This window comes from Stigmatopora argus, chromosome 2 (assembly GCF_051989625.1).
Source record: "Stigmatopora argus isolate UIUO_Sarg chromosome 2, RoL_Sarg_1.0, whole genome shotgun sequence".
In the NCBI taxonomy this organism is placed as follows: domain Eukaryota; kingdom Metazoa; phylum Chordata; class Actinopteri; order Syngnathiformes; family Syngnathidae; genus Stigmatopora; species Stigmatopora argus.
In genome coordinates, this window is record NC_135388.1 from 3,336,434 (window position 1) to 3,361,391 (window position 24,958).

Here is a 24,958-nt window from a genome sequence, read left to right on the forward strand (position 1 = left end):
TGGGAATAAAACACAATTTTAACAAAATGTACAAAAATATACTTTTAAAATATATTTAGAAATGAATACAAACATCATTTTATATAACAACTAACAGGCAAAATAACAAATATATTGAACACATTTACAGAGAAAGTGCCAAATTAGGTAAAAATAGTAACATAGAAGTTGGGAAAAAAAATTTTTTTAAACAAAATGTACACAAGTATAAAAGCATTTTATATAACAACAAGAAAACTTTTTCTGGAGCAATTGCGTTAACCAAGTCAACATTTGTAAGTCACTTGTTGATTTTAGGTCATTCACAGTCAATGTTGACTTCAGATCAATTCCTGTTGATTTATGGGTAATTTCAGGTCACTTCCTGTTGATTTGAAGAACATTTTGCATGATTAGTGGATCACTCCCTTTTAATATTACGCAACGGCCATTTAAAAGTTTCAAAGAAAAGAACAGTTTAAAAAAATAAAAAAATAAATCGTAGGATATGAAAAATGACAGTCTAGAAAATAAACAACAATGATTGCAATAATCCAGAACAGCACATAAAGGATAGCGTGCTATTTTTTCCTCATCCATCATGCGCCGGCTTCACCTCGATGTTTTTAAATCGTTTTTTTTTGCGCTCTTTGAGTCCAGCGGGCGGACGCCGCGGCGTCTTCGGCATCCTGATTTCTCACCTCGAGGAACATCTCTGGTGGACCAAACAGAGGAGACATCTTTAGAATATTGGAGCGTAGAAACCAAACCTCGAATCCAAACACGGGCGCGGTCATGTTTGATTTGACGAGAGCTTTTCAAAAAAAGAAAGCGTTTACGGGACGATAACGCAAAGGCGGCGGCGGTGGGATCTGTCATCCTAAATTTGACAGCAGATGCACAAAAACACGGCAAATGTTCAACGTTGTCACTCGAGTCGGACAGGGAAGGTGAATTTACATTTATATGAGAACGGAGTTGTTCTGCAGGGCCAATCGCGCGGCTCCGTGTTGATTTGTCACTCTCTCGTTGGACGATACGAACGAGAGTCTGCTCAGTGATCCCGACGTCAAAGGTTGGACAACAATAAAGTGGTGCATTGACAAGAAAAGTAGGAGTCTTCAGTGTCTTTTTGACTTCCGATCCAATTCGGTTTTGCCGATCTGACGGACGTTATTTTTAGACGAGTAAAAATAATGCTAAATATATGCGGTGCTACTTCTACTCTTCCTTCAAATGGGAGTAAAAGGCCAAGTTTTGGTTTTTTTAACACCCTTCCCGTATCCCCCCGATGTAGTGAGTGTTGTTATACCTGTCTGGTTGGGCTGTACAGTGGTACCTCGACATACGAGTGCCCCACGACTTACGAGAAATTTGAGATACGAGTAAAATTTTGAGCAAATATTTATCTTGAGATACGAGACAAATTTTGTTATACGAGCAGACAGCGGACGTGAGAGGCTGCTCATAAGAACATCATGGCCACTGTCTTTCTGGTCGCAACTCCCTCATGTAATGTCTCTACGAGCACTGGGCGGGGCCTTGCATTTTTTTCAGTGTTTTTTTCCCGTTAGTCAGTGCAAATGGCGGAGCGATTGCTAATACGAGAGGAGTATATACTACTTCTCGTTGGCAAGTGGTCGTGCGTTATCCTATGGTGATGACATTTGTGTGCATCATTTTGGGAAGATTTTGAAGGGAAGACAAAAGCAAACAACCCTCGATAGGTTGCATCTGAAAGTCAGGGTGGAGGCGGGGCCAATAGAGCCAACCTGGGAGAAGAAAGGTATCAAAATTTAAAACAAAATTAGAATAAAGTTTGGTGTAAAGTTAGATTAAATTTATTTTTGAGTGTGTCTGCATCGTAATCCAAGTTCATTTAAATTTGTTTATGTTATGTTACGAGCGCGTTGCCGTGCAAAAAGTATCTCTCTTCCGTGAAATCCGTCTAATTTTAGTACTATTAAACACATTTTACTACTATTAAACCACTAGTTATTTGTTACTTTGTTAATAGATGGCGAATTAGAACAAATACAAATGTTTTTCCAATCCAATATCCTGTTTTTGGTATTTTTTCAGAGGGTTGGAACGAACGAATTAATTTGTTTTTAGTTCATTTCTATGGGAAACGTTCATTTGAGTTACGAGTAAATCGACATATGAATGAATTCAGCTCGTATCTCGAGATACTACTGTACCTGGTTAAATTCATTTCCTTTGGTTTACTCCATCACCCCAAAAACATGCTTGGTAGGCTGGTTCAACACTCTAAATTAACCCCTACTTCCAATTGGTTGTCCGTCTCCTTATGTCCTGCAATTGGCTGCCCACCAATTCAAGGCGTGCCCCGCCCGGTTCCCGAAATTGGCCGGGTTAGACTCCGGCAACCCGCGACCCTTGTGAAAAGAAGCGGTGCAGAGAATGAATGAAAAAAAGAACCGCCGCTATTACACGGTTTAGATTCGATACCCACCATATTTTCATAAATTGGGGCGGGCCAAAACAACAAGAAAAGCAGCCAGTGGGCCCCAATTGGCTCGCGAGCCCTAGTTTGGACACCCGCGCTATAGAAATTCCATCCTTGCACTCCGAGTCGACCCGAATTCGCTTAGCTGTGACTGCGCATTGGAGCGGCCTTGAGGGGTGATGAAGCCTCTCAGACGCTAATGGCGATGGACGCCGGTGATGAAATACGCGGCGCCTCGTGTTATTCGCCGTGACGCCATTTTTTTCCCTTTTTCCCGGCCGGGTGGCTCCAATTAGAAAGCCGCCAGTGACCTTCCCTTAGCAACAGGTCATCGGCTTTCTCAGTCGTCGTCGAAAAAAATGTTTTTTCAATCACGGGCCTGTCGCCATAACTCATTTCAAATAATTGCCGATAGGCGATATTGCCCAAAAAGAAGGATTTAAACGGCGAAACTGGGCGGGCTGAAATCGTATCGCCTTGGAAGTCGATAGGCTTCATTTTTCATGAATAAAGACGTGAAGGAAAATTAAAATGGCTTTTTTCTTCATGAGAAAGTCATCAAGTTTGGTTTGAAAATCGCTCACATGCTCTCGGAGACGTCATTGATTGGCGGCGGACTGGATGGCTTCGGTCCCGCCTCCGCGCGTTCGATTCCTTCCGCTCGATGCCGTTTCCTGTCGATGGGACGGAGAGGAGACGGTAATCGTTTAAGACATTAACCAGGCTGGTTGTGCGTGGCGTTTGACCAATGAGCAGCGTCCGAGCTGTCGAGCTAAACCTCAGTTTAGCGAGTAGCCAAAGTTTTTTTTTTAATTTGGGCTTTGTTTTTGGGTGTCAAACTTAGATATTGTGAGCGGGGCCAGTTTTTGGCCCAAAAAGTTGACTTACTTGCCTCCATTGACAGTCGTAAAAGTCTAATTTAATCCAATCCAATCATGTATCTGTTCGTTTAATATTTTCGGGTTGATAAATGACACAAAATACTTTTTTTGCCTTATTTTTATGTATATAAAAATATGTGACTGTGTGGGTGGCCTGGTGGTTAAGTGGTTAGTGCGACAGGGTCGCAGTTCTGGGATCGAGGGTTTGAACCCAGGTGGGGCCTCACTGAGTGGCATTTGCATGTTCTCCCCCAGCTTGTGTGGGTTTTCTCCGGGTACTCCGGTTTCCTAACAGATCCTAAAAACATGCATGCTAAGCTAATTGTATGCTAAATTGCTCCTAGCTATGATTGGTTGTCCTTTGTCTTCTTGTACCCTACGATTGACTGTACGCCAAGGGTGTCAGACTCGGGTTGGTTCACGTTATATGAGCGGCCATGCTGTCGCTCAAGTGAAAGAGTCACTGATGGAAAACTGTGCTGAGAGAGGAGAAAAAAGGCAAAAAAGGCAAAAAAGGGAAAAACGGCAGGTATAAATATCCCTTCTGGCGGCGCCTGAGAGTTTCATTTTGCTCCCCGGACAGTTTCTGCCACCGCTTGTTGGAAATTGCTCATTGCGACACTCATCGCGCCGGAGACGACATCCCGATTGACGACTTGGGGACGATGCAAAGGCTATCGGCGGACAGTTTTGCATTCAAACGGGTTCGCGTGGGACCTCTTTTGACAGGAGGTGTGGCGCTTCCGTTTTGAAAAGTAAAATCTCTCCATATTCTAAACCAGAAAATATACTAATTGGATTGGATTGGATAACTTTATTCATCCCGTATTCAGGAAATTTCATTGTGACAGTAGCAAGAGGGTGATTAGACAGAACAACAAAGCAAAAGCACAAAGTACAAAGCAAATCAAAATAAATGGGATCATTAAGAATCACCAAATCAAATCATTAAGACAGAAAAGCAGCAAAAACACAAAACGAGCAAGAGTGGACGGAGATAAATAATTTCAAAAAATGGCCAGGGCTATTTTTTTATATTATATTTTATATATTTTTTCCGTAGAATTTTTTTTTTTTTTAAAGGCATAGCAGTCGCAACAACATTCAAGCCGTCGACCTAACGTGCAGCTGTGACAGGTCGTTTATGTTAAGCTAACTCAAGCAAGAGAGAGTTGCGGTTGCATTTGAGCTGAAATCACCCGTTTTTAAATTGATTTCTTCTAGTCAGATACCGATATTCGTCAAAAGTCCAAATACTAACCGCGATAACCGGTCGATTTATAGTTTAGAATTATTGTAATCCTTCTCCGAAGCATTTTCAAAATTCTAAACACCCGCGCTTAGCCTCAAAATCAATTTTTACTTTTGACTTTTTCTTGAGTTTTATTGAAATTAAAACACTACAGTGCGAAACGGATTGTAATTAAATGCCAAAATGCAACGTTTCCGTAGCTACTGATTGCGCTATGCAAACACTAGCGCATTTAGCGTTTAAAAAATAGTCATCATTCCCCGCTGGGGTGCTTACGCAGACTAAATAATCGAGTTAGATTGAGACGAGGCGGCGTGCATTTGCATTAAAAGGGGGAAAGAGGGCGCCCCCTGCTGAGCAGCCCACGTTCAAGGCGCCCTTTCAATAACAAGTACCTGTTCGTTGAAGAAGTAATCAGAGTTATTCAGACTTGCAGATTGCTAGATTTATATGCCGCCATCAAAAATCCAGGCCGAGACGGCATTCATTTCGGAATCAACGTGTAATTTGAATATTTGCCGACTGGAAGTAGGAGGGGCTAAATACTTCAAGAGGAAGATTGGGAAAATAACGTCAGCTTTAAATTAGTTTTTTACTAGTGCTGTATTCAGACTGGTTTTTCAGACCACGTTTTTGTCACTCAACAACATTTGGCGGGGAAAAATTGGAGGGTACCCCGAACAAATTCGGGGTCACGTCACGTATGAAGAGGAAATAAAACAACTTTAATTTAGTAATTTTAGAACTTAAATATTGAGTGGTTAGCATGTTAACCTCTCAGCTCTGGGGTCCCGGGTTCAAATTCTGGTGGTGGTTGTGGTTGTCTGTCTCCTCGTAGCCTGCGATTGGTTGGCCACCAATTAAGGGTGTACCCCGCTTGTGGCCCGAAGTCAGCTGGGATAGGCTCCAGCACCCCCCTCCCCCGCGAGCCAAGTTTTGTGTCGCCAAAATTTTCCAACCTAGCAGGTTTTCAGAATATGGGAGGAAACTGGAGTACCCAGAGAAAACCCACGCAATCCCAAAGAGAACAGTCAAACTCCACACAGGAAGGTCCGAACCGGGGATTGAACCCTCGAGCTCAGAATTGTGAGGCACAACATGCTAACCACTTCACCAACGGTAATATTACGACAACAATTTCCGATTTTTACTATTTTTGTCGTCCTATTGTTTTGTTTTTTTACATTTTATTGTTTCTTTCAATTTTGTTGACTGAATGTTGACGGCAATTCGATAAGAAAATATAGTTCTGGTGATATTAAGACTTCTCTCGTAGTATTACTTCCTTATGGAACATGAAATATTAAACCTCCTCATTTTTGGATCGGCCATTTTCCCTGTTGTACGATCATTGCAATTTGGCATTTTTCTTGGGAAACATCGGGGAAAAAACGTAAGGAAAAATATGGGAAGTTTTGAAGAACTTGATTCATTCCTATTTGTGGGCAGGCCAAGAGGAAGAAGATCTCTGGTGTCATCTGACAGATTAGAATAACAGCTTCTCTCTTCTCTTCTTTTGAAAGAATAATGATTTTTCTCATTCATCCCGTGATTGAGATTCAAGTGAAGCCCTCGGCTGGGGAACCCACGAGAGCGACTCCCGGAGAGCGCGGCTAATCACATCACTTCCCCGCCAAATGAGATCTCCGGGGAACGGAGATGGCCAAACAAAAAAGTCTTTGCCGTTTTTTCTTTGAACACCTTTAAACCAACCCAGTCACCATATGTGCACACTCCATCTTTTTTTTTTTTTTTTAAATATTAAATATTCATTGCCACTCGAGCAGAAAAGCGACTACAAATTGCAACACCATCCTCGTGGCTTAATCACGCAGATTTATTTATTTTCTTAAAAAAAAATCAGCACAAAACGATATCACGTTTTCAAGATATATATTACTATTCTCAGTGGCGGGCCGTCAGGGCCTTCAAGCCCTTCTCTGCTGGCCTAAGAAATATCTGAATCATATATTATATTTTGACCATCAATACTTATTAAATAATTCCAAATTGTTTGTTAGCGTCCTTTCATTGCTTTTCCCTCTGGTTGCACTGCTTCCAGATGTGTGTTTTCATATTGAAGCAATTAACCCAATCACATTTCAGACATTATTTGTTGCCAGGGTCAGAAATCTGCCTCAAGGCCTTCACAATCAGTTCTGCAGGCTCTGCTGCATTAAACAAGCGTCGATAAGACTGTTGCTTTAACCAATCAGAATTCGATTTGGTGACACCAAGGCCTTCTCGCAGGCGTAGGGATACGTCATTTCCTTCTCGCAGGCGTAGGGATACGTCATCGCTTTCACCAACTATGATTGGCTAGTGATTAGCCAGAGCTACCAAACTATATCTGGAGCGAGCTGCACAAGCAAATATATTGTTGTGTTGATTTAAAGCCATTTTCAAGATGGACTATGCCAGAAATACGACAGGACAGGCTCGACTTTCAGCATTAGGCCCGGTTGTAATGTCTCAAAAGCTCCAGTATTTGTATTCAGTCAATAAATGCTGCTAGGAAGTGGATTTTACCTAATTTTAGTGCATTTTTTGTCATTTCACGTATGGACGTTCATCGCTGTCTTTTTACCGGGGAAATGATACTCCAGGCCCGGTTCTGATGTCTAAAAAGCTCCAGTATTTGTATTTAATCAATAAATGCTGTTTTCGGCTGGATTTTACCCCATTTTCGGGCAATGTTTGCCCGTACGCCATTGACGTTCATCGCTGTCTTTTCTCGGGAAAATCACCCCCTGGTCCGGTTGTAATGTCTGAAAAGCTCCAGTATTTGTATTTAATCATTAAATGCTGCTAGAAAGTGGATTTTACCCCATTTTTGTATATTGATTTATTGATTATTTTTATGTATCGCAGCTGGAGCTGCAGTAGAGGTTTTATAGCCATAAAATAGTTTTTGAGGGTTGGATTGATTCGTTGAAGGCGCTACAAGAAAATGCACGGACCGCCACTGACTATTCTACAGCTGTGTTTCGCAATCACTGTCCCGCGGCACACTGGTGTGCCGTGTGCAAAATTGCTAGAAGTCATACAATGTAATATTCAGAAAGAAAGAATAATATGGATATAACGAGATTAAAATCGAACTATTACAAGGTTAAAATAAAAAATATGATGGACGTTAATTTTAATTATACGTTTACAAAATTCAAATTGTGAAAGTCGTTTTGTTTATTTTTCTCTAACGTAAACCGGAAGTTGTTTGCTTTCTAAGTCATCAACTTTTGCCGATGTTAAGATAGTGTGAGCATAACATTTCTTTTGCGTAATATTAGGAGATTTAAGTCATATTTGGAGAAAAGTTATAAAATTATGCGATTAAAAACATTACATTAATTATTTTTGCATCACTCGAACCGGAAGTTGGTCAGGGTCCGCAGATATCAACTTTTGGTGACATGAGGTCAGTGTGGAAATTTTGATTTTGGAATAATTTTGAACGTTTATGTGATTCTTGCTGAAATAACTTTGATGAGAATGATTATTGGTAATATAGGCTACATAGTTTTAAATTAAAAGATTCTCCGTTTAGATTTTTTCAATGCAAAAAGACATTAAAACATTTTTTAACCTCAATGAGAAAGTACACATGCTTCAATTCAATTTTCTTAACCGTGAAACAGAGATATTTAAGTTTTAAGTGGGTTATTTGAAACATTTTCCAAACGTTAGTAGCTTCCAATTGGAAATAAAAGTACACGATAACAGCCAAAACATTCAACTGGGGATATACAAACAAAAGATCTGCTAATGGAAACGGTTTTCATGTTGAATAATTGAAATCCATTTTGCAATTAAAATAATTAAATTAAAATGAACAACGAATATTTTTGAGTAGTGGGTGGATTTTTTTTTTTTTTTAGCAGTGAAAGAATTAAACCTGAAATTTAAATGAAACACTAAAAGTAAAAAATACAGACAAAAAATATACAAGATGGAAAAAAATAGCATAAGAAAATTAAGAAAATATTTTAAAAGAACCCCTCCTAAATTTCCTATTAGTCAAATAAAGTATAAAATACAGACAAAAAAAAATAAGATGAAAAAAAACAAGTTAAATATTTTTTTTAGAAAATATTTAAAAAGAACCCCTCCCAAATTTCCAATTAGCCAAATAAAATTCAATGAGTGGGGGGTTGAAATAATATAAAATTGGTCAGTCAAAATGTCAAAACATAAAAAATGTAGAAAGTTTGTTTGTTTAAAACACTGGTGTCAAAGTGGCGGCCTGGGGGCCAAATCTGGCCCGCCGCATCATTTTGTGTGGCCGGGGAAAGTAAATCACGAGTGCCGACTTTCTGTTTTAGGATCAAATTAAAATGAAGAGTATACATTTATATTAAATTTCCTTATTTTCCCCCTTTTAAATCAATAATTGTATTTTTTAATCCATTTTTTCTTTTTTTTTTTTCAAAAATCATTTTGTAAAATCTAAAAATATATTTTTAAAAAGCTAAAATAAACATTGTTTTAGATCTATAAAAAACGGAATATTCAGGGATTTTGATCCAGTTCTTTTAATCCATTTATTTAAAAAAATATCCAAATATTATATCTCAACTGGTCCAGCTCACATGAAATCGAGTTGACGTTAAAGCGACCCGCGAACCAACCCGAGTCTGACACCCTTGGTTTAAATAATGAAAAGCATAATTTTGCAAAACAATTATTTGAAAAAAAGTGAGTGAAAAAAACAACTGAAACTGAAAAAAAGTCAAGAAAGGAAAACGAGTAGAAAAAATATGTATATTTTTTCTAGTATTGACAACTTTTTCAACAAAAAAATGTTCCTGTTTGTTATGGAGAAGGTCATCATTTATGGCATAGGTTAGCGTGCCTGATACTCACATGTAAGCGTTTGATGCTGGGCAGGTTTGATATGATAATTCGGCCATATGCCCGAGCGCTCCGCTGGGACACCACGACAGCTGCCTCGTCTCACACGAGAACGACCTGACGGGGCAGGTGGACGGTGAAGGAGGTGACCAAGGTGGAGTGGAGAGCGATAAAAAGGTCGGTGGTGCGCACTTGGATGCTAAACAACATTTCAAGGGTTAAATCGGAATTTTCCTTGTCATCTATTAAAAGCTGTTCCAGATCAATGTGAGCTAATCTGGGTCAGCATGTCGATTTTATACAGTAAAGTACAATACGATTGTAGTTAACCCTTATTTTAGGCCAGGACTGGCAAACGTGGCTCTCGAGCCGCATAAGGCTCCCGGACAAAATGATTAGTATCATATTTTGTATCTACCGTGGCTCTTTCTCTTATTTTTATTCTCTCTTAAAACACTCAGCGTGTCGATTTTAAACAGTAAAGTACAATGCGATTGCAGTTAACCCTTATTATAGGTCAGGACTGGCAAACGTGGCTCTCGAGCCGTATGCGGCTCCCGGCCAAAAGGATTCGTATCATATTTTGTATCTACCGTGGCTATGTCTCTTATTTTTATTCTCTCTTAAAACACACTCAAATTTGTCAGACCTCTTAAAAAAAAATACATTATATTTAAAAAAAAAATTTGGGGGGGGGGGGTGTTACGGGGAATAATAGGGTTTTAATTGTTTGTCTGTGTATTTAGAAATTTTTTGGTCTTTGTGGCTAACTTGTTCGCCACCCGTTTGTAGAGAGATTATCCAGCAGGACGCAATGCTACCGCGAGAATTTCAAAATAAATAACGGATACAGGAAATGTATTGATATTTCATATGTAGAAGGATTCAGAAGTAGAAGCATTTGTAAGTAGAGGTACCGCTATCATAGGTTGGTCAATTGAAATTGCTACAAGATAGCGAAACGTTAGCTGCCAGACTAAAACTTTTATTTTTTAAATTGTTTTCACTTTAAATCTTACTGTTATGTTCCATGAGGTTAATTCAAATGCTTGTGCTCAGTCAAAAATTAGATTTTTTTTTAAGTTAGACTTACTCGAGAAACAAAGCTAAATGGACAAAATTTCGGATGATAAAAAAAAAATCACCATTAGTTAAGACGCTGCCCTCTGTAGGACCGGAGTGGAATAACACCATCCCAAATGTCCAGTGCACAAGCCGCTAGCTTCGCAGGCGATCTGTCGGCGTTAAAAGCCAAGGCTCCGCAAAGGTCATGGCTCTCTCGAGCCACATAGATTTTGATCGTCGCTAAATGACCCAAACTTTGCCACGTCTTTCTCAAACGGTCCGCTCGTTAACGTCAGCGCCGGCAAACGGCCGGCTCGCTATAAATCCAATGTTCTCGCCGTCTGATTAAAACCATTTGTAACTGTATCGCGGCTGTCGCCCGTGGCGTCCACTTTGGGCGCAAAGCAGATCCATCTTAGTAAGAAGGTGCCGCGTGTTTTCCACCCAGAATAAATACACAAACAGGTCGCTCCCCACGTTTCATCTAGCGCTGAGTGCAAACACGGGCGAATGGAAGATGACAAAGTGTACAAATGAGGTTCGGGGAATTTACGGAGCTACATGTATCAATCGTGTTAATACTGAGCTGAATGGGAGTAACAGTTTTTTGGAAAAGACCGGTGGAGAGCGACAGAGCCCAGGATTCTGGGTACTCAGTAATCCCTCGATTATCGCGACTTCACTTATCACAAATTCACTATTTTGCGATTTTTTTCTGCTATTAATTTAAAAAAAAATGTAATTCATAAAAAATTGAAAATCCACGCAAAAACTCGTAAGCGGATTTAAAAAAAAATTAATAGGGATGACCAAACTTCGCAAAGGGTGTCAGACTCGGGTGGGTTCGCGGGCCGCTTTAACGTCAACTTGATTTCACGTGGGCCGGATCATTTTAGATATAATATTTAGATTTTTTTTTTAATAAATGGATTAAAAGTCCTGAATATTCAGTTTTTTTATAGATCTAAAACAATGTTTATTTTAGCTTTTTTCAAAATATATTTTTAGATTTTACAAAATTATTTTGAACTAAAAACACAGACAAAATGGATTAAAAAATTACAATTATTGATTTAAAAGGGGGAAAATCAGGAAATTTAATATAAATCTATACTCTTCATTTGAATTTGATCCTAAAACAGAAAGTCGGCACTCATGATTTACTTTCCCGGGCCACACAAAATGATGCGGCGGGCCAGATTTGGCCCCCGGGCCGCCACTTTGACACATGTGGTCTATATTAACCGCAATATCCATCCCTCGCCACTTTGCGGCTCTAACTTCGCAGTTTCACTGAATTCCGGTATTTTCCAGAAGTCTCCAAACTCACCAAAAAAAATCCTAAAAATATCAAAATTTTGCACTCGCCTGAAATCGAACCCTCGACCCCAGAATAGCGAGGCCGACACACTCACCACTTATCCACTGTGCCGCCTATCCAGAACTACATCCTTGAAAATTTCTCTGCAATTCTACACGTTTTATCAAGTTATTTTATGTCTATTTCTAAATGTCGTTAGATTTTAGTCGAGTCAAAAATGCCTGCATTTGAATACAAAGCGTACCCCCGAAACCCCCCCCAGTCCACGGCACTGCCTTGAATAAAAGAGCTGCCAAGAGACACGTAACGTCCGCCTCGCCTCACGTTCACCCCGAGCATTGTCATGCCATCCATCTTGTCGGCCCGCTTACAGCTGTCTCTATTCAAGAGATGAGAGAATCAGTCGCTCATCTACCTCCTCCGTTGTCTCAATCCGCCTCACGCTGATAATAGCAACAGAGGCCTTGATTAGCCCCCCGTATGAAACCCATGCACTGACGTGAGACAAGTGAGGAGTTCTTGACGCAGCTGGCAAAATGTCAGCATCAAGTGGCTGTCTCTTTTTTAAAAAAAAAAATCACCTTGGCATGCTTTCTAGAGACTGTTTGTGTGTACCTGATTAGGTTAGCCGAGTCTATTGGTACTTTTCGGTATATAAGTCGCACCCGCCAAACAACGTACAGTGAAAAAATACAATTATAAAATTTGTTTAAAACAATTCAGGCTTGTTACCTACAATATGAAAACTGTAATCAAAATGGACATAAAAGTTTTTAATATCATTTTTTTCCTGAAAATATATATATATATTTTTTAAATAAATCATAACATTCTTTCAGTTTTTCGTCCAAACCTGCTTCAAGACAGAATTCGAAATTTGAAAAAAAACATCTTGATAGCACGCAATAATGAACAGTTATTTTAAAAAATGGCAGGTCAACCCATTAGCTTGAATGTTTTAGGCATCCCAGACCAAAAGACAAAAATAACTTATTAACTTACTACTGTCCACGTAATGACTAGTAAATGTAATATTTAGTCAAATTGGACATGGGACTTGAGCTACGGCACCCTCGTATGTCCAATTGTACAATTACTACATGTCAGCACACAGCGGCTGGGTGCTGCCTACTAGTGGACAGGAGTGGAAGTGCAGAAACCGTTGGAGTATTTTAACCAATAACACAAGTGTAAACTATTTCTGACCGATTTTGAATTGACATGATTTTTTGTAACATAATATATCGCAGAATTGAATAAAAAACACATTTATAAAAGGTGCACTTTTGGGGGTCAGTTTGATTTAACTAATTTAATTTTATTTATTTTTTTCCTAGGTCTACAATGTCTTGTGTGTCTGTCTTGCTACTGCGACCAAGGACATTTCCCAAATACGGTATGAAATAGTTCTAATCTAATATAAAGAAATATTATACAAAGGGGCCATTAAAGGCTCACTGTTTAAATAATTTTAATTTGCTGTCGATTATTTAGCGATTTGGGCTTTAAATGGTTAACCCAAACCACATTCAGTCATTACAGTAATCCCTCGAATATCACGGTTAATGTAGACCAACAATGGCCATGACAATTAAAAAAAATCGCAAAGTAGGGTCACCCCTATTATAACTACCTTTTTTCCTTTTCAATTTCAGCATGGATTTTCACATTTTTATGAACGTTAAAAAATATTAGATATTATAATTTTTAATTTAAAAAAGTTTTAATTTAGAAAAATAGTTTTTTTAATGTGGTGTTTTTTAATGATAAAAAAAGATTTTTTAATTGAAAAAAACACTTTTTTAATTAAAAAAAACGTTTTAAATTAAAAAAATGTTTTTTAAAATTAAAAAATATTTTTTTAATTTAAAATTGTTTTTTCAATTTAAAATTGTTTTTTCAATTTAAAAAAAGTTTTTTTTGGATAATTAATTACAAAAAAAATCGAGAAGTGAGAATCGAGGGAAGACTGTACACCACATGGTGAAATTATAACATTTGAAACATACTAGGCTAACAGAGGATGAACATTCACCCACCATATTTTTTCCCAGTTTTTCCTCCTAAACAAGCTGAAAGCATTAAATCAAAACATCAGACTCCCAATTCAGCACCCCAAAGAAATATTTAGTTCCAGAGGCCTCACTCACACAGAAACGACAATAAATGCCCTCTAAATCATTTTTATTTTGCGCACGAGTAATAACCCCCCCCTAAAAATGACCAGCGCGTTCCGAAAGAGCTTGAAACGCATTTGCGACCACGCGAGCGCCTGAAACGCTGCGCGACGCGACACACTCGCGCGACGGCTAAAATGATTGGCCCTTTAATTAATTGCATTATCATCTGCAAACACTCACCGGCACCAAAAAGCCTCCTGAGAAAACTCAGACATGATGTGTGCCACTCTGCTGCAAAAATCAACAGGCCGCACACCCACAGTGCCCCCTAGCGGCCCCCGCGGTCATCGCAGGAAAGTGGGCTTCTATGACAAAACCCCCCTTCTATCCTCCCGAACCCCCTTTTAAGACATGACGAGGATGTGTTTGGTGCGCTTTTACGTGCTCAATTTCAGGGCTTCGTTTGACGTGGGAGGAAACGCTTTCCGCCAAAGAATGTGACTGAAATGGAAAATAGAGAGAAAAGCGTCAGTCGAAAAAAAAAGAGTTGCAATGCTACAATAAATGGGCTGTTATAGCTTTAGGTAGCACACTTTTATGAGCCGAAGCCGCTATTATTTAGCTCTTTATAGACAAGGACATGGAGAGTCACTTAGCTTCAGGGAAGCGTCCCATTTTAATCCTTAGTTTCCTTTGACGGAGATAGGCGTCCAATACATTGACGATGAGAGAGGACGACCCAAATGGATTGCAAGTGTAATTAATTATAGTTTATGAATGAAATGTAGAGCTTTGGCATTTATACCGTATTTTACGCACTATAAGGCGCAAATCAAAGACTTTCATTTCCTGAAAAGCCGTCAGTGCACCTTATATATGGGTCGGAATGAGTTAATCGTTGTATGGAATTCCCTTTAGCACAGCTCCAACTAGTTGAGGTTTAACAAAACCCTGAACCATTACTACTACTCCCTCTAGTGCACGTGTCAAAGTGGCGGCCCGGGGGCCAAATCTGGCCCACCGCATCATTTTGCGGGGCCCGGGAAAGTAAATCATGAGTGCTGACTTTCTGTTTTAGGATAAAATTAAAATGAAGAGTATAGATTTATATTACATTTCCTGATTTCCCCCCCCCTTTAAATCAATAATTGTCATTTTTCAATCCATTTTTTTCTGTTTTTAGTTCAAAAATCATTTTGTAAAATCTAAAAAATATATAAAAAAAGCTAAAATAAACATTGTTTTAGATCTATAAAAAACTGAAGTGGAACTATAACACAACCCCTACTACAGCTCTATCTAGAGCAGGGGTGTCAGACTCGGGTTGGTTCGCGGGCCGCTTTAACGTCAACTTGATTTCACGTGGGGCGGACCATTTTAGATATATTTACATTTTTCTTTTATAAATGGATCAAAAGAACTGGATTAAAAGTCCTGAATATTCAGTTTTTTATAGATATAAAACAATGTTTATTTGAGCTTTTAAAAAAATATATTTTTAGATTTTACAAAATGATTTTTGAACTAAAAACACAGAAAAAAATATTTAAAAAATACAATTATTGATTTAAAAGGGGAAAAATCAGGAAATTTAATATACATCTATACTCTTCATTTTAATTTGATCCTAAAACAGAAAGTCGGCATTTACTTTCCCGGGCCACACAAAATGATGCGGCGGGCCAGATTTGGCCCCCAGGCCGCCACTTTGACACGTGTTCTAGAGGATGTAAAACAAAAAACCTCATTACTATCACAGCACCGCTAGTGGATGTATAACACAATCGACAACTACAGTAATCCCTCGAATATCGCGGTTCATGTAGATCAGACATGGCTGCGATAATCGAAAAACCGCGAAGTTGGGTCACCCCTATTTAAAAAATAAATAAAATAAAAATGTTTATAATTTTTCAATTTTTTTTAACTTCAGTGTCGAGTGTGGGTTCAGCTAACGAGTTTCAGCGTGAATTTTCACATTTTTATGAACTTAAAAAATTAATTAATTAAAAAAATCATAGTAGCAAAAGTGGCTTCCCTTTACAACTTAAACATGGATTTCCACATTTTTATTTACTTAAAAAAATATAAATTATATTTTCCGCTATTATTTTAAAAAATATATTCAAAAAAATAATAATATAGCGGAAAATCGCGAAGTAGTGAATTCGCGATAATCGAGGGATTACTGTACTACTACTACTACTACTAGCACTACCACCAGTACTACTACTGTCTTTTATACTTCAGTGCACCTTATAGTGCAGATTAATTAGTCAAGTTAAAGTTAATGAATAAAATGCAGGTTCGCCATTCATTTAATTATAAAACCATTACAATACTTTTCTACACCAGTATGACCTTTTCCACTGACAAGGCTCAAAAATTAATTGCAATTAAAATCTTAAACTTTGGAAAAATTGTAAAATACGTCTAATCAATTTTCAGAAAATGAAATGTCCAATTTACGACCGACCGTCCCTGATTGACAGACAACAACATGGTTATCCCAACTGAGATATAAAATTATAAAAGGGATTAGTGGACAATTTTATCTGCCGTTTTGGAATGGTCGTTGTTGAATCGACACGCTAAGCAAGTCTTCCATTTCCTGTCGAAACTCTTTAAACAGATGCATACTTGCTCTTGTGAGGTAAATACACAATCAGTACCATCAGGACGCTAAGTAAAACATTTATTGATCACCTCCGAGCTGCTTGGAAAGAAGCCATGGAGGCCAAGAGTCCATCTGTTTTGGACTCTTCGCTACGTCACCTTACAAACAATTATCGGAGATATCGTATTTTCTCGCATATTAGCCGTCTCCACGTATAAGCCGCACCCTTAAAATGGTCAAATTTTTAGAATTTCTCTCGTATAAGCCGCCCCCTGATTCACAATTTTCACCTCCATATTCAGGGTTTTAATAGGGAGTACAAATGTCTTACTTTGAAGGGAAAATCTTAAGAAAAATACAGTGGTACCTCGACCTACCATCACCTCGTGGTACGACGAAAATTTCGATCAAATAATTAGCCCGCGATACGATCAAAATTTTGAGATGCGACCAAGCCAGGTGGCCATGACATGAGAGGCTGTTTATCATTGTAGCGCACTGTCTTTTTTTGCCGCATCTCTTTCGTCTAAACCAGGGGTAGGGAACCTATGCCTCGGGAGCCACATGTGGCTCTTTCAATGGGTGCATCTGGCGCTTCGCTAACCTGTGAGCTAAAATATGGAACCCGCTGGTGACAGAACTGAGATACTACGTCCAGTGCTGCTTTAGTCTTCTTTTTTTGCATTAGACTCTGCTAGAATGCATACTCTCATTGATTAGCAACTGCATAAGAATGTTGTCAAAAGTATTCTTTTTTTTCCCATTTTAAAAGTGGTGAAATTACTAAAATAAAAGACATCCATTTACATGTATTTTGAATTTTAAATTCGGAGTATGGCTCTCAAGGAAAAACATTAGAAAAAATGAATTGTTTATGGCTCTCTTCGTTAAAAAGGTTCCCAACCCCTGGTCTTAAAAGATATCTACGAGCACTGAACGATTTATTCGGACGAGTTTCGACCAGGAAACAAACGCACAACGCGCATGCGCGGGCAAAAAGAGGGCTTTCTGGGTAATGAAGTATACTCGTGCACACAACACCGCCCAATTTTAGTTATATTAAACACATTTTATTACTATTAAACCACTAGTTATGTGTTACTTTGTTAATAGATGGTGAATTAGAAGAAATAAAACATCTTTTTCCAATCCAATATCCTGTTTTTGGTGTTTTTTCAGAGGGTTGGAACGAATTAATTTGTTTTTAGTTCATTTCAGTGGGAAACGTTCGCTCGAGTTACGAAAAGCTCGACATACGAGCTCAGTCCCGGAACGGATTAAGATCGTATGTCGAGGTACCACTGTAATCGCTTGTGGTATTTCTTAGATGCTGTATGAATCGAGGGTGTGCCTGCACGTGGACGAATTCAAAAAGGAAGTCAAGTGAGCAGTACAACCAGGAAGTGTGTCCGTAGCGGGCTCGTAAGATGACGACGCCCTGAACGACACAAGTGAGTTTTTTCACGTTTTATGCAAGCTATATATATTTTTTCCTGGAATTTCAATTGGTGGATATCAAAATTAATTTTGTTTAGCGTTTTATCTGTTTATCTTTTCTCTATTTTGAAAGAAATTATCGTATTGTCTTGCGTTATGGCGTTTCGTCTTTGTCGTCTTGCAGTTTCGTGCACGCCAAGTCTAATTTGTGCGCGTATAAGCCGTACCCTCGATTCAGTCATCATTTTTTTGTAGCAACATATACGGCTTATGTGCGAGAAAATACGGTAAATAAAATTGAATTTAAAAAAAAGAGAGACAAGAATTTTCTTGAATACTTTTTTTATTTGGTGAGAGATTTGACATCTTTACCCTCCCCAAAACGGGAATGCATTAAACATAAATAAAACATATTTAGAAAATAACGGTAACAAATCACCAAAGGAACCTTTTTGAACATTTGATTTGTTTTTTGTTTTTACATAAATATTTACACTTTTTTTTGTTTCAACTTCACCGGTTGAAAGGAGCAAGCTCTTTTTTTTTTAGTGCACTTTGCCGCTAGTTTGTTAGAAGAAACAAACAAACAAGCAAAAAAAAAAAAAAGGCTCGGCGGCGTCTCATTTGAGTGATTGTCCCTTACAGGAAGTAGAAAAAGTAGCTTTCCTTCCACAATAAAGCTGCTGCCGAATGCTAATAGAATAGTTACCCACATATTAAGTTGTAATTAATGTGTAATAACCACGTTATAGCCCTTAGTGGATTGGAGCGTTCCATTACTGTTGGAAAAAAATGGGCGGGGCACATTCCAACTTCCTGTCTGCTATTATTACCTGACCTGCAGGTATCCAGTAAATTAAAATAAAATTATCCCGTTAGTGGTGCTTTCCAATTTTTCGCTAAAAACAATTTCGTGCCGGAGAGAAATGAAATATCAAATTTGGGGATTTCTACATGCTTATTATTTTTTTTTTTTAAGGTAATTTGTGAAATTTTGGTCGAGATAAAAAAAAGTGAATTTGGTGCTGTTTTATGCTGATTTAATTTTAAGTGTTTTTGTGATGTGCTAATAGAACTAGCTTAAAAGAAAGCAAACATATCTCAAATTTAGTGATTTTAGATGTTATATGGAAAAAAACGTTAGTTTTTTTGGTGGAAGAAATCACAAATTTGGCAGTAGTCGCATTTTGTTCAACAATGACGTTTAACGTGAATCATATTTTCCTCCAAAATGGCATTTTTTTTGTACAGATGAGAACATTTACATTCAAATTTAGTCACTTTTCGTCGTAAAACCCAATAATTTTTTTATGAAATAAGAACATTTTGGATTCGTGCTTTTCATTGGGCAACAGTGAACACCAATAAAAGAAACTTTGGATTTCCTATTCCAGATTTTTCAAAAAACAAGAAAATCCCAACAGTTTTTCGTTTGAAACGCGTATTTCGGAATTTTCGCACGTTTACATTTTGATCAGGCAAAAACATAAAATGCTTTTTTTTTAAAGCGTAAAACAAAATTGCTTGCAACGTCGATATTTTTACGTCCGACAACATTCAACGTGAATAAAACATGTCTATTCCTTTTGTTTTTATCTTGAAAAAATATGACTTTTTAATAATTAAATTGCCAACAGAGCGAACGAGTGGTCGAGGTAAAAATTTGAAAAAAAAAATTGCCCGGCGGCGTAAACGATTATGTTGAAAACGATGACATTCCTTCGTTGGAAATTGAAGAAAAAACATTCCGAATCGCTGAATACCGAGCGCAAAAACGAACGACTCAACCGATCGAGCGTAACTCTCGTCTGCCATTTCAAATGAAAGCATTTTAAATCTTAACGCCAGTAGAATGCGTTTCGTTTTATTCTGACGGGTTTCCCGCGGTAGCGTTTTAAATTGAAATTGCTTTCTTAAAAAAAAAAGTATATTTACGAGATAGGAGGGCGGAAACAAAAAGCCGGCGATAAAAAAAGATTGTGGGCTATTTTGTGGTGGTCGTTGACTTACGCGCTGCAAATTTGGAGATACTCCCGCATGGAATTGAAAGTGGAAGAACAGCAGCACCGGCACCCCCGTAATCGGCTAGCTAGAAAGTCTAGTTGCCGGGAAAGTGTGCGACGAGTCAGCAGAAGAAGATCTCGCCGTCAAGAGTGGCATCGGGGAGTTGCTGGGAATCTGGAAGTCACAATGTTGAAATGCTAATGTTAGCAATGCTAACTAGGCAAAGGAGAAAACATTTACCAGAGGTTGTTCCACGGTAAGTGGGAGTTTATTTTTGGTGCGTTCACAGTGGAGGCGATTTAGGCAAGCCGACATGCCGAGATTCAATTTTGAATTCAATCCAATTCGTTTCAAGTCCGGGCCACGTGGTAAATAATCGGTATTTATGTCATGACATATTTTGGAAATTTGATGTCTGCCAGTGCCCCAAGAGAAGTGAAATGGGTATTTGTTTCAGAAATGTTAGCATATAAATAAGGTTTCTTTCCCCATTTATGATATACATTATTTCATTTGTTTTAAAATATGACTTGTTCAGAATCAAAAGACAATTGTTGTTCCATTAAAAGAATTCTCTTTTGAAAAATGGGCGTTAAACAAATACAAGATTTAGTTTACACACTTAGTAGAGAAGGTGAAGAAATTCAATCACGTCTCGTCTATTAGGATGCGACAGTCGTTTCTGGCCACCATAAAACATTTCAACTCTCTACGTTGCACGGTTTGGACAAACGTAGCGAGACAATCTTAACATACACACACACCCCTCCATAAATTACTCTTTATAAGGATTATATGCATGAATTTGGTATATTCATTTTTTTTAATCGTTTATGGTCGCAGGGTTGCTTAAGTTTATCGCAACTATGTACGAAGAGGAGAAAAGCTATTAATTCAGTAATCGTTTAATTGTGGCACCCAAGTTGGCAGCCATGCCGGCCTTCCGAATGAAACCATAAAAAAGAGCGTTTGACACCCAGACCTCCTAAAAATGAGTAAATAAAATAAAGGTCATTTCATAACAAAAAAAAAAAAGCAATCATTACCGAGCTTTGCGTTCTTACCTCCGGCCTGACCTTTAACCTTCTTCTTGCGCTTGTCCTTGCCATCCTTTCCCCGGTTCTTGGCCAGCTGCAATAGGCTCTTGGAGAGCTGCTTGTTGGACTCCCCCGTCTTGGCGGAGGACGAAGAAGACGAGGACATGAACGGGTTGAGGCCGCGACTTTTGGCTTTGCAGCGCTGCGACGACGAAGACGACGACGAAGAGAGCGCGTCCAGGGAGTCCGGGTCCAAAGACTGGCAGCTGCCCGCCAACTGGGACTCATCCGAGGCGGTGGAGGGAGTCCTCTACGAATCAGGTGAGGAAGAACGTCAGAGGACGGTCTACTTTCACCTTTTCAGAGCCACTTTGCATTTCCTTCACCTCGGCGCGCCGGCGCTCGTCCGTCCTGTCCATCTGCCTCTTCAGGGCTTCCCTGTCCTTGTCCAGTTTCCTCTGGGCGTCACGCAGCCTCTCCAGGTCCCTCTGGTAGTCCCCCTTCCGATTGGCCAACTCCCGCCTCTCCTCGTCCAGCGCCCGCTGCTGCTTGGACACTTCTTCTTCCTGCGGTGAGGAATGCTCGATTTATGGGCGTTGTGACGCGGATCAACGGGTTGCCAGATCAACAGACGCCCGCAAAAATGTCTCCCTCCGGTAGTTTCTCGTTTTGTGGGTCAGTCTTATTCTTTTATATGCAATAATTCATTTGGGGAATTATGTATTCCGTTCTTAATGTATACGTATTTGTATTCCAGATAACTCAAGAGCGAGTAAAACAGAAGAGGTGATTACATTTTGGAGGCCAAAGGTCACAAGTCAGAATACAAACAGTATGTAAAATATGTAGGAAGAAATGGATTATCACGCAATTTGCAGGATATGTTTGTAATATTAAAAGGGAAAGGTATTTAAAATTGGGGTATTGAGGTGTGTGCAAGATAATATGAAAGTGATTACGTTTTGGGGTAATGAGGTCAAAGGTCACAACATAGAATATGTATCGTAAGTATACAAGATAAATAGAAATGATGTGATTATCATCAAATTTGCAGGATGTCGAATATGAAATTTTAAAAAAGCGTATTATTATCGGGGCCAAAGGTCAATGAGATAAGACGTCTCAAAGGTTATTATTAATAATAATACGTTATTTGTTCTTCAATTATCTTGAAAATAAAGATGTTTGTATCAAAGGGACCTGGTGGTCATCTTTTCGGGTGCTGAGGTCAAAGGTCAGAATATGTACAATACGTACGGGTTAAGTCATTATTATCATTAAACTTGCAGGATATGTTATGAAGCGGAAAATAATATTAAAATTGAGTTAGTGAAGAACGGATTGTGGGGTATTGAGGTCAAAGGTCACAGATGACAGTAAAGTCATTTTGTGACAATTTCATAACAGATGACTGACCCTATTCGACTCAAATGGATATAGTAGTTGGCATGAACAGAAATAGTAGTGACATTTCTGGGTGAGAGAAAAGTGAGTGGGCAGTCTATCAAATATATTTAAAAAAATAATAATTAATTAACCGGCCAGGCTTTGTGAAATATAATGGAAAAAAAGGTTGAAAATCAAACTGAGATGCGACAACTAACGTACCTGCACGTTGAGCATCGCCTCCCTATCACCGAGCAGCCGCTCCCTGAGCTCAAACTCCTTGTCGCGTCGTCGGCGCTCGTCGGCCTGCGCCGCCTGCTGCCTCTGCAGCGCCGCCAGCTCCTGCCGCTGCTTTTCCAGGCTGCGCTGCTTCTCCTGCTCGATCAGCGAGCCGGGCCGCGAGGACGGCCGCGACGAGGAGCAGGCCGACGGCGAGCGCTCGCTCAGGGCCTGACGCCGATCCTCGATGAAGCTGTCCTGCTGCACCACCACCGCCTGGACCACCGGGAGTGAAATGAGCACGCCATCCATACCAAAACTCGACTTGCACCACCGAGAAGTGCACGTCAGGGGTGCCGGTTGGCGTACCTGCAGCGTGCTGAGCAGGAAGTGCAGGTTGGAGACACTGTGCAGCACCTGCTGTTATTAAACAAAACAAAAATCCACTATAAGTACTTTGGACTTAGTCAAAAAAAGGATTTCATGATCAACTATTCATTCAATTCATCCATCTTCTGAACTGCTTTATCCTCACAAGGGTCGCGGGGGGTGCTGGAGCCCATCCCAGCTGACTCCGGGCTAGAGGCGGAGTCACGAGGAGATGAAAAAACCATTCACACTTACATACCTAGGAGCAATTTAGAGTGTCCAATCAATCAGCCTAGTTTTTGGAATGTGGGAGGAAAGCGGAGTACCCGGAGAAAACCCACACAGGCCCAGGGAAAACCGATCTGGATTTGAACCCAGGAGCCCAGAGCTGTGAGGCCGGCGTGTTAACCACTCAACTGCCGGGGCGCCCATGATCAACTATAAAATGTAATTTATGAAGAAATTATGCGGGAATGCTTTTATGACGATGGTAGCTTTTGATTGGATTGGATAACTTTATTTATCCCGTATTCGGGAAATTTCGTTGTCACAGTAGCAAGAGGGTGAGAATACAGACACGGAAAAAGACATTTTAGACATAAATAGATAGGTAATAAGTAAGTTAATAAATAAATACATGAATAAATATCTAAATAAATAAGCGTGTTGCTGAAAAAAAAAAAATTATATATATATACATATATATATATATATATATATATATATATATATATATATACACACACATATATACACACATATACATATATATATAAGCACATATATACATACATACACATAGATGTACATGCATTGACAGGGGTGTCATTGGTTTGTGGGCCACATTAATGCCAATTAAATCCCAGGTGGGTCGCACCAGTTTACTTTTGGGCCAAAAAAAGTTAACTTATTTGCTGCCATTGACGGCGCTGAACATTCAAACCATTCGCCCCTCCCAGTCAAAATGGATTGGACGTCTAATGTCGTCAATGACACGGAAGGATGACCATTCGCGGCCACTTTAAGGGAATTGGACATCTATCATTGTCAATAGCAGTTCATTTTGCGTCTCACGTCTTTTATTTTTTCCACTTCCATTTTAAGGGTACTTATTTATATGTCGCTTCCGGTAAATTTTGGATATCTTCATTTAAATTTGACCTTCTAACTCATTGGGTGCACATCTTTAAATGCGTGTTTTTCAGTGTAATTTTCCACACAAAAAAATAATAATAATTGAATTCTGTGCGTGCGGATTTATTCTATTTCATTGTCGCATAATTTACTGCTCGAGGCATACATTGATCCAACCTACATATAAAACAAAATAAATTAAAAAATAAAACAAGGTTAAAAGTGAAGAATATATGAAAAATTGGATTTAAAGTACATTGATGCACTAACACCTTGAAATCAGGTGCGCTTTTTATATTTATGCCTTAAAATGGATGTTATATTTTAATAATCTAGGGTTCCTTATAGTTCAGAATAATACGATATCAATCCATATGTGGCATGCCATTGATACATAATGGATAAGAAGAGTAATTAACGGCATCTCAGCCGGTTTCCAGATCAACGCGGCTAAGCTAATCAGGTTAGCGACAGGAAGTGTCTTCCTTACCTCGCTGTTTCTTTTGAGCAGCTGCAGCAGGTTGGCGTTTCCTCCCTGCCAACACACACACACACACACACACACACACAAAAGGACAACCATTAGTGTCATGTGCACCCGTGCGGTGCGGGTGTGCGTGTGGCCGAGCTGTTGTAGAGACCATTATGTAAGAATTATGCAACATGCGGATCAACCAAAAAAACACGCAACTTTACAAGAAAACCACCAACTAATGCGAAGAAGAATCTCATTATGTAATGGGTGAGCTTTATTTTCCGCTTCTTCATGACAACCATCGCCAAGCACAATGGAACTAAACAAAATCTGGAATGTAA

The 24,958-nt window shown here is 39.1% G+C and overlaps 1 protein-coding gene and 1 long non-coding RNA gene across 9 annotated transcripts in view; both read right to left on the reverse strand.

The window, feature by feature from the left end:
• Positions 1-334: 334 nt before the first annotated feature.
• LOC144089083 (uncharacterized) lies at positions 335-14,218 on the reverse strand. Its single transcript, XR_013305004.1, has 4 exons — positions 14,180-14,218; positions 3,034-3,123; positions 596-694; positions 335-364 (listed from the first exon to the last, which is right to left on the reverse strand). It is a non-coding gene; the product is annotated as an uncharacterized LOC144089083 (long non-coding RNA).
• Positions 14,219-18,318: 4,100 nt separating this feature from the next.
• Positions 18,319-24,958, reverse strand: part of LOC144089059 (uncharacterized) — a 90,915-nt gene continuing 84,275 nt past the window's right edge. For all 8 annotated transcript variants that reach the window (XM_077619943.1, XM_077619889.1, XM_077619900.1 and 5 more), the window contains 6 exons: positions 24,633-24,677; positions 23,009-23,059; positions 22,643-22,915; positions 21,421-21,600; positions 21,062-21,344; positions 18,319-20,171 (listed from right to left, as the gene is read on the reverse strand). In XM_077619943.1, the coding sequence (XP_077476069.1) occupies positions 20,119-20,171; positions 21,062-21,344; positions 21,421-21,600; positions 22,643-22,915; positions 23,009-23,059; positions 24,633-24,677 (885 nt within the window). In that variant the 3' untranslated portion in view covers positions 18,319-20,118. The remainder of the gene's footprint in view (positions 20,172-21,061; positions 21,345-21,420; positions 21,601-22,642; positions 22,916-23,008; positions 23,060-24,632; positions 24,678-24,958) is intronic.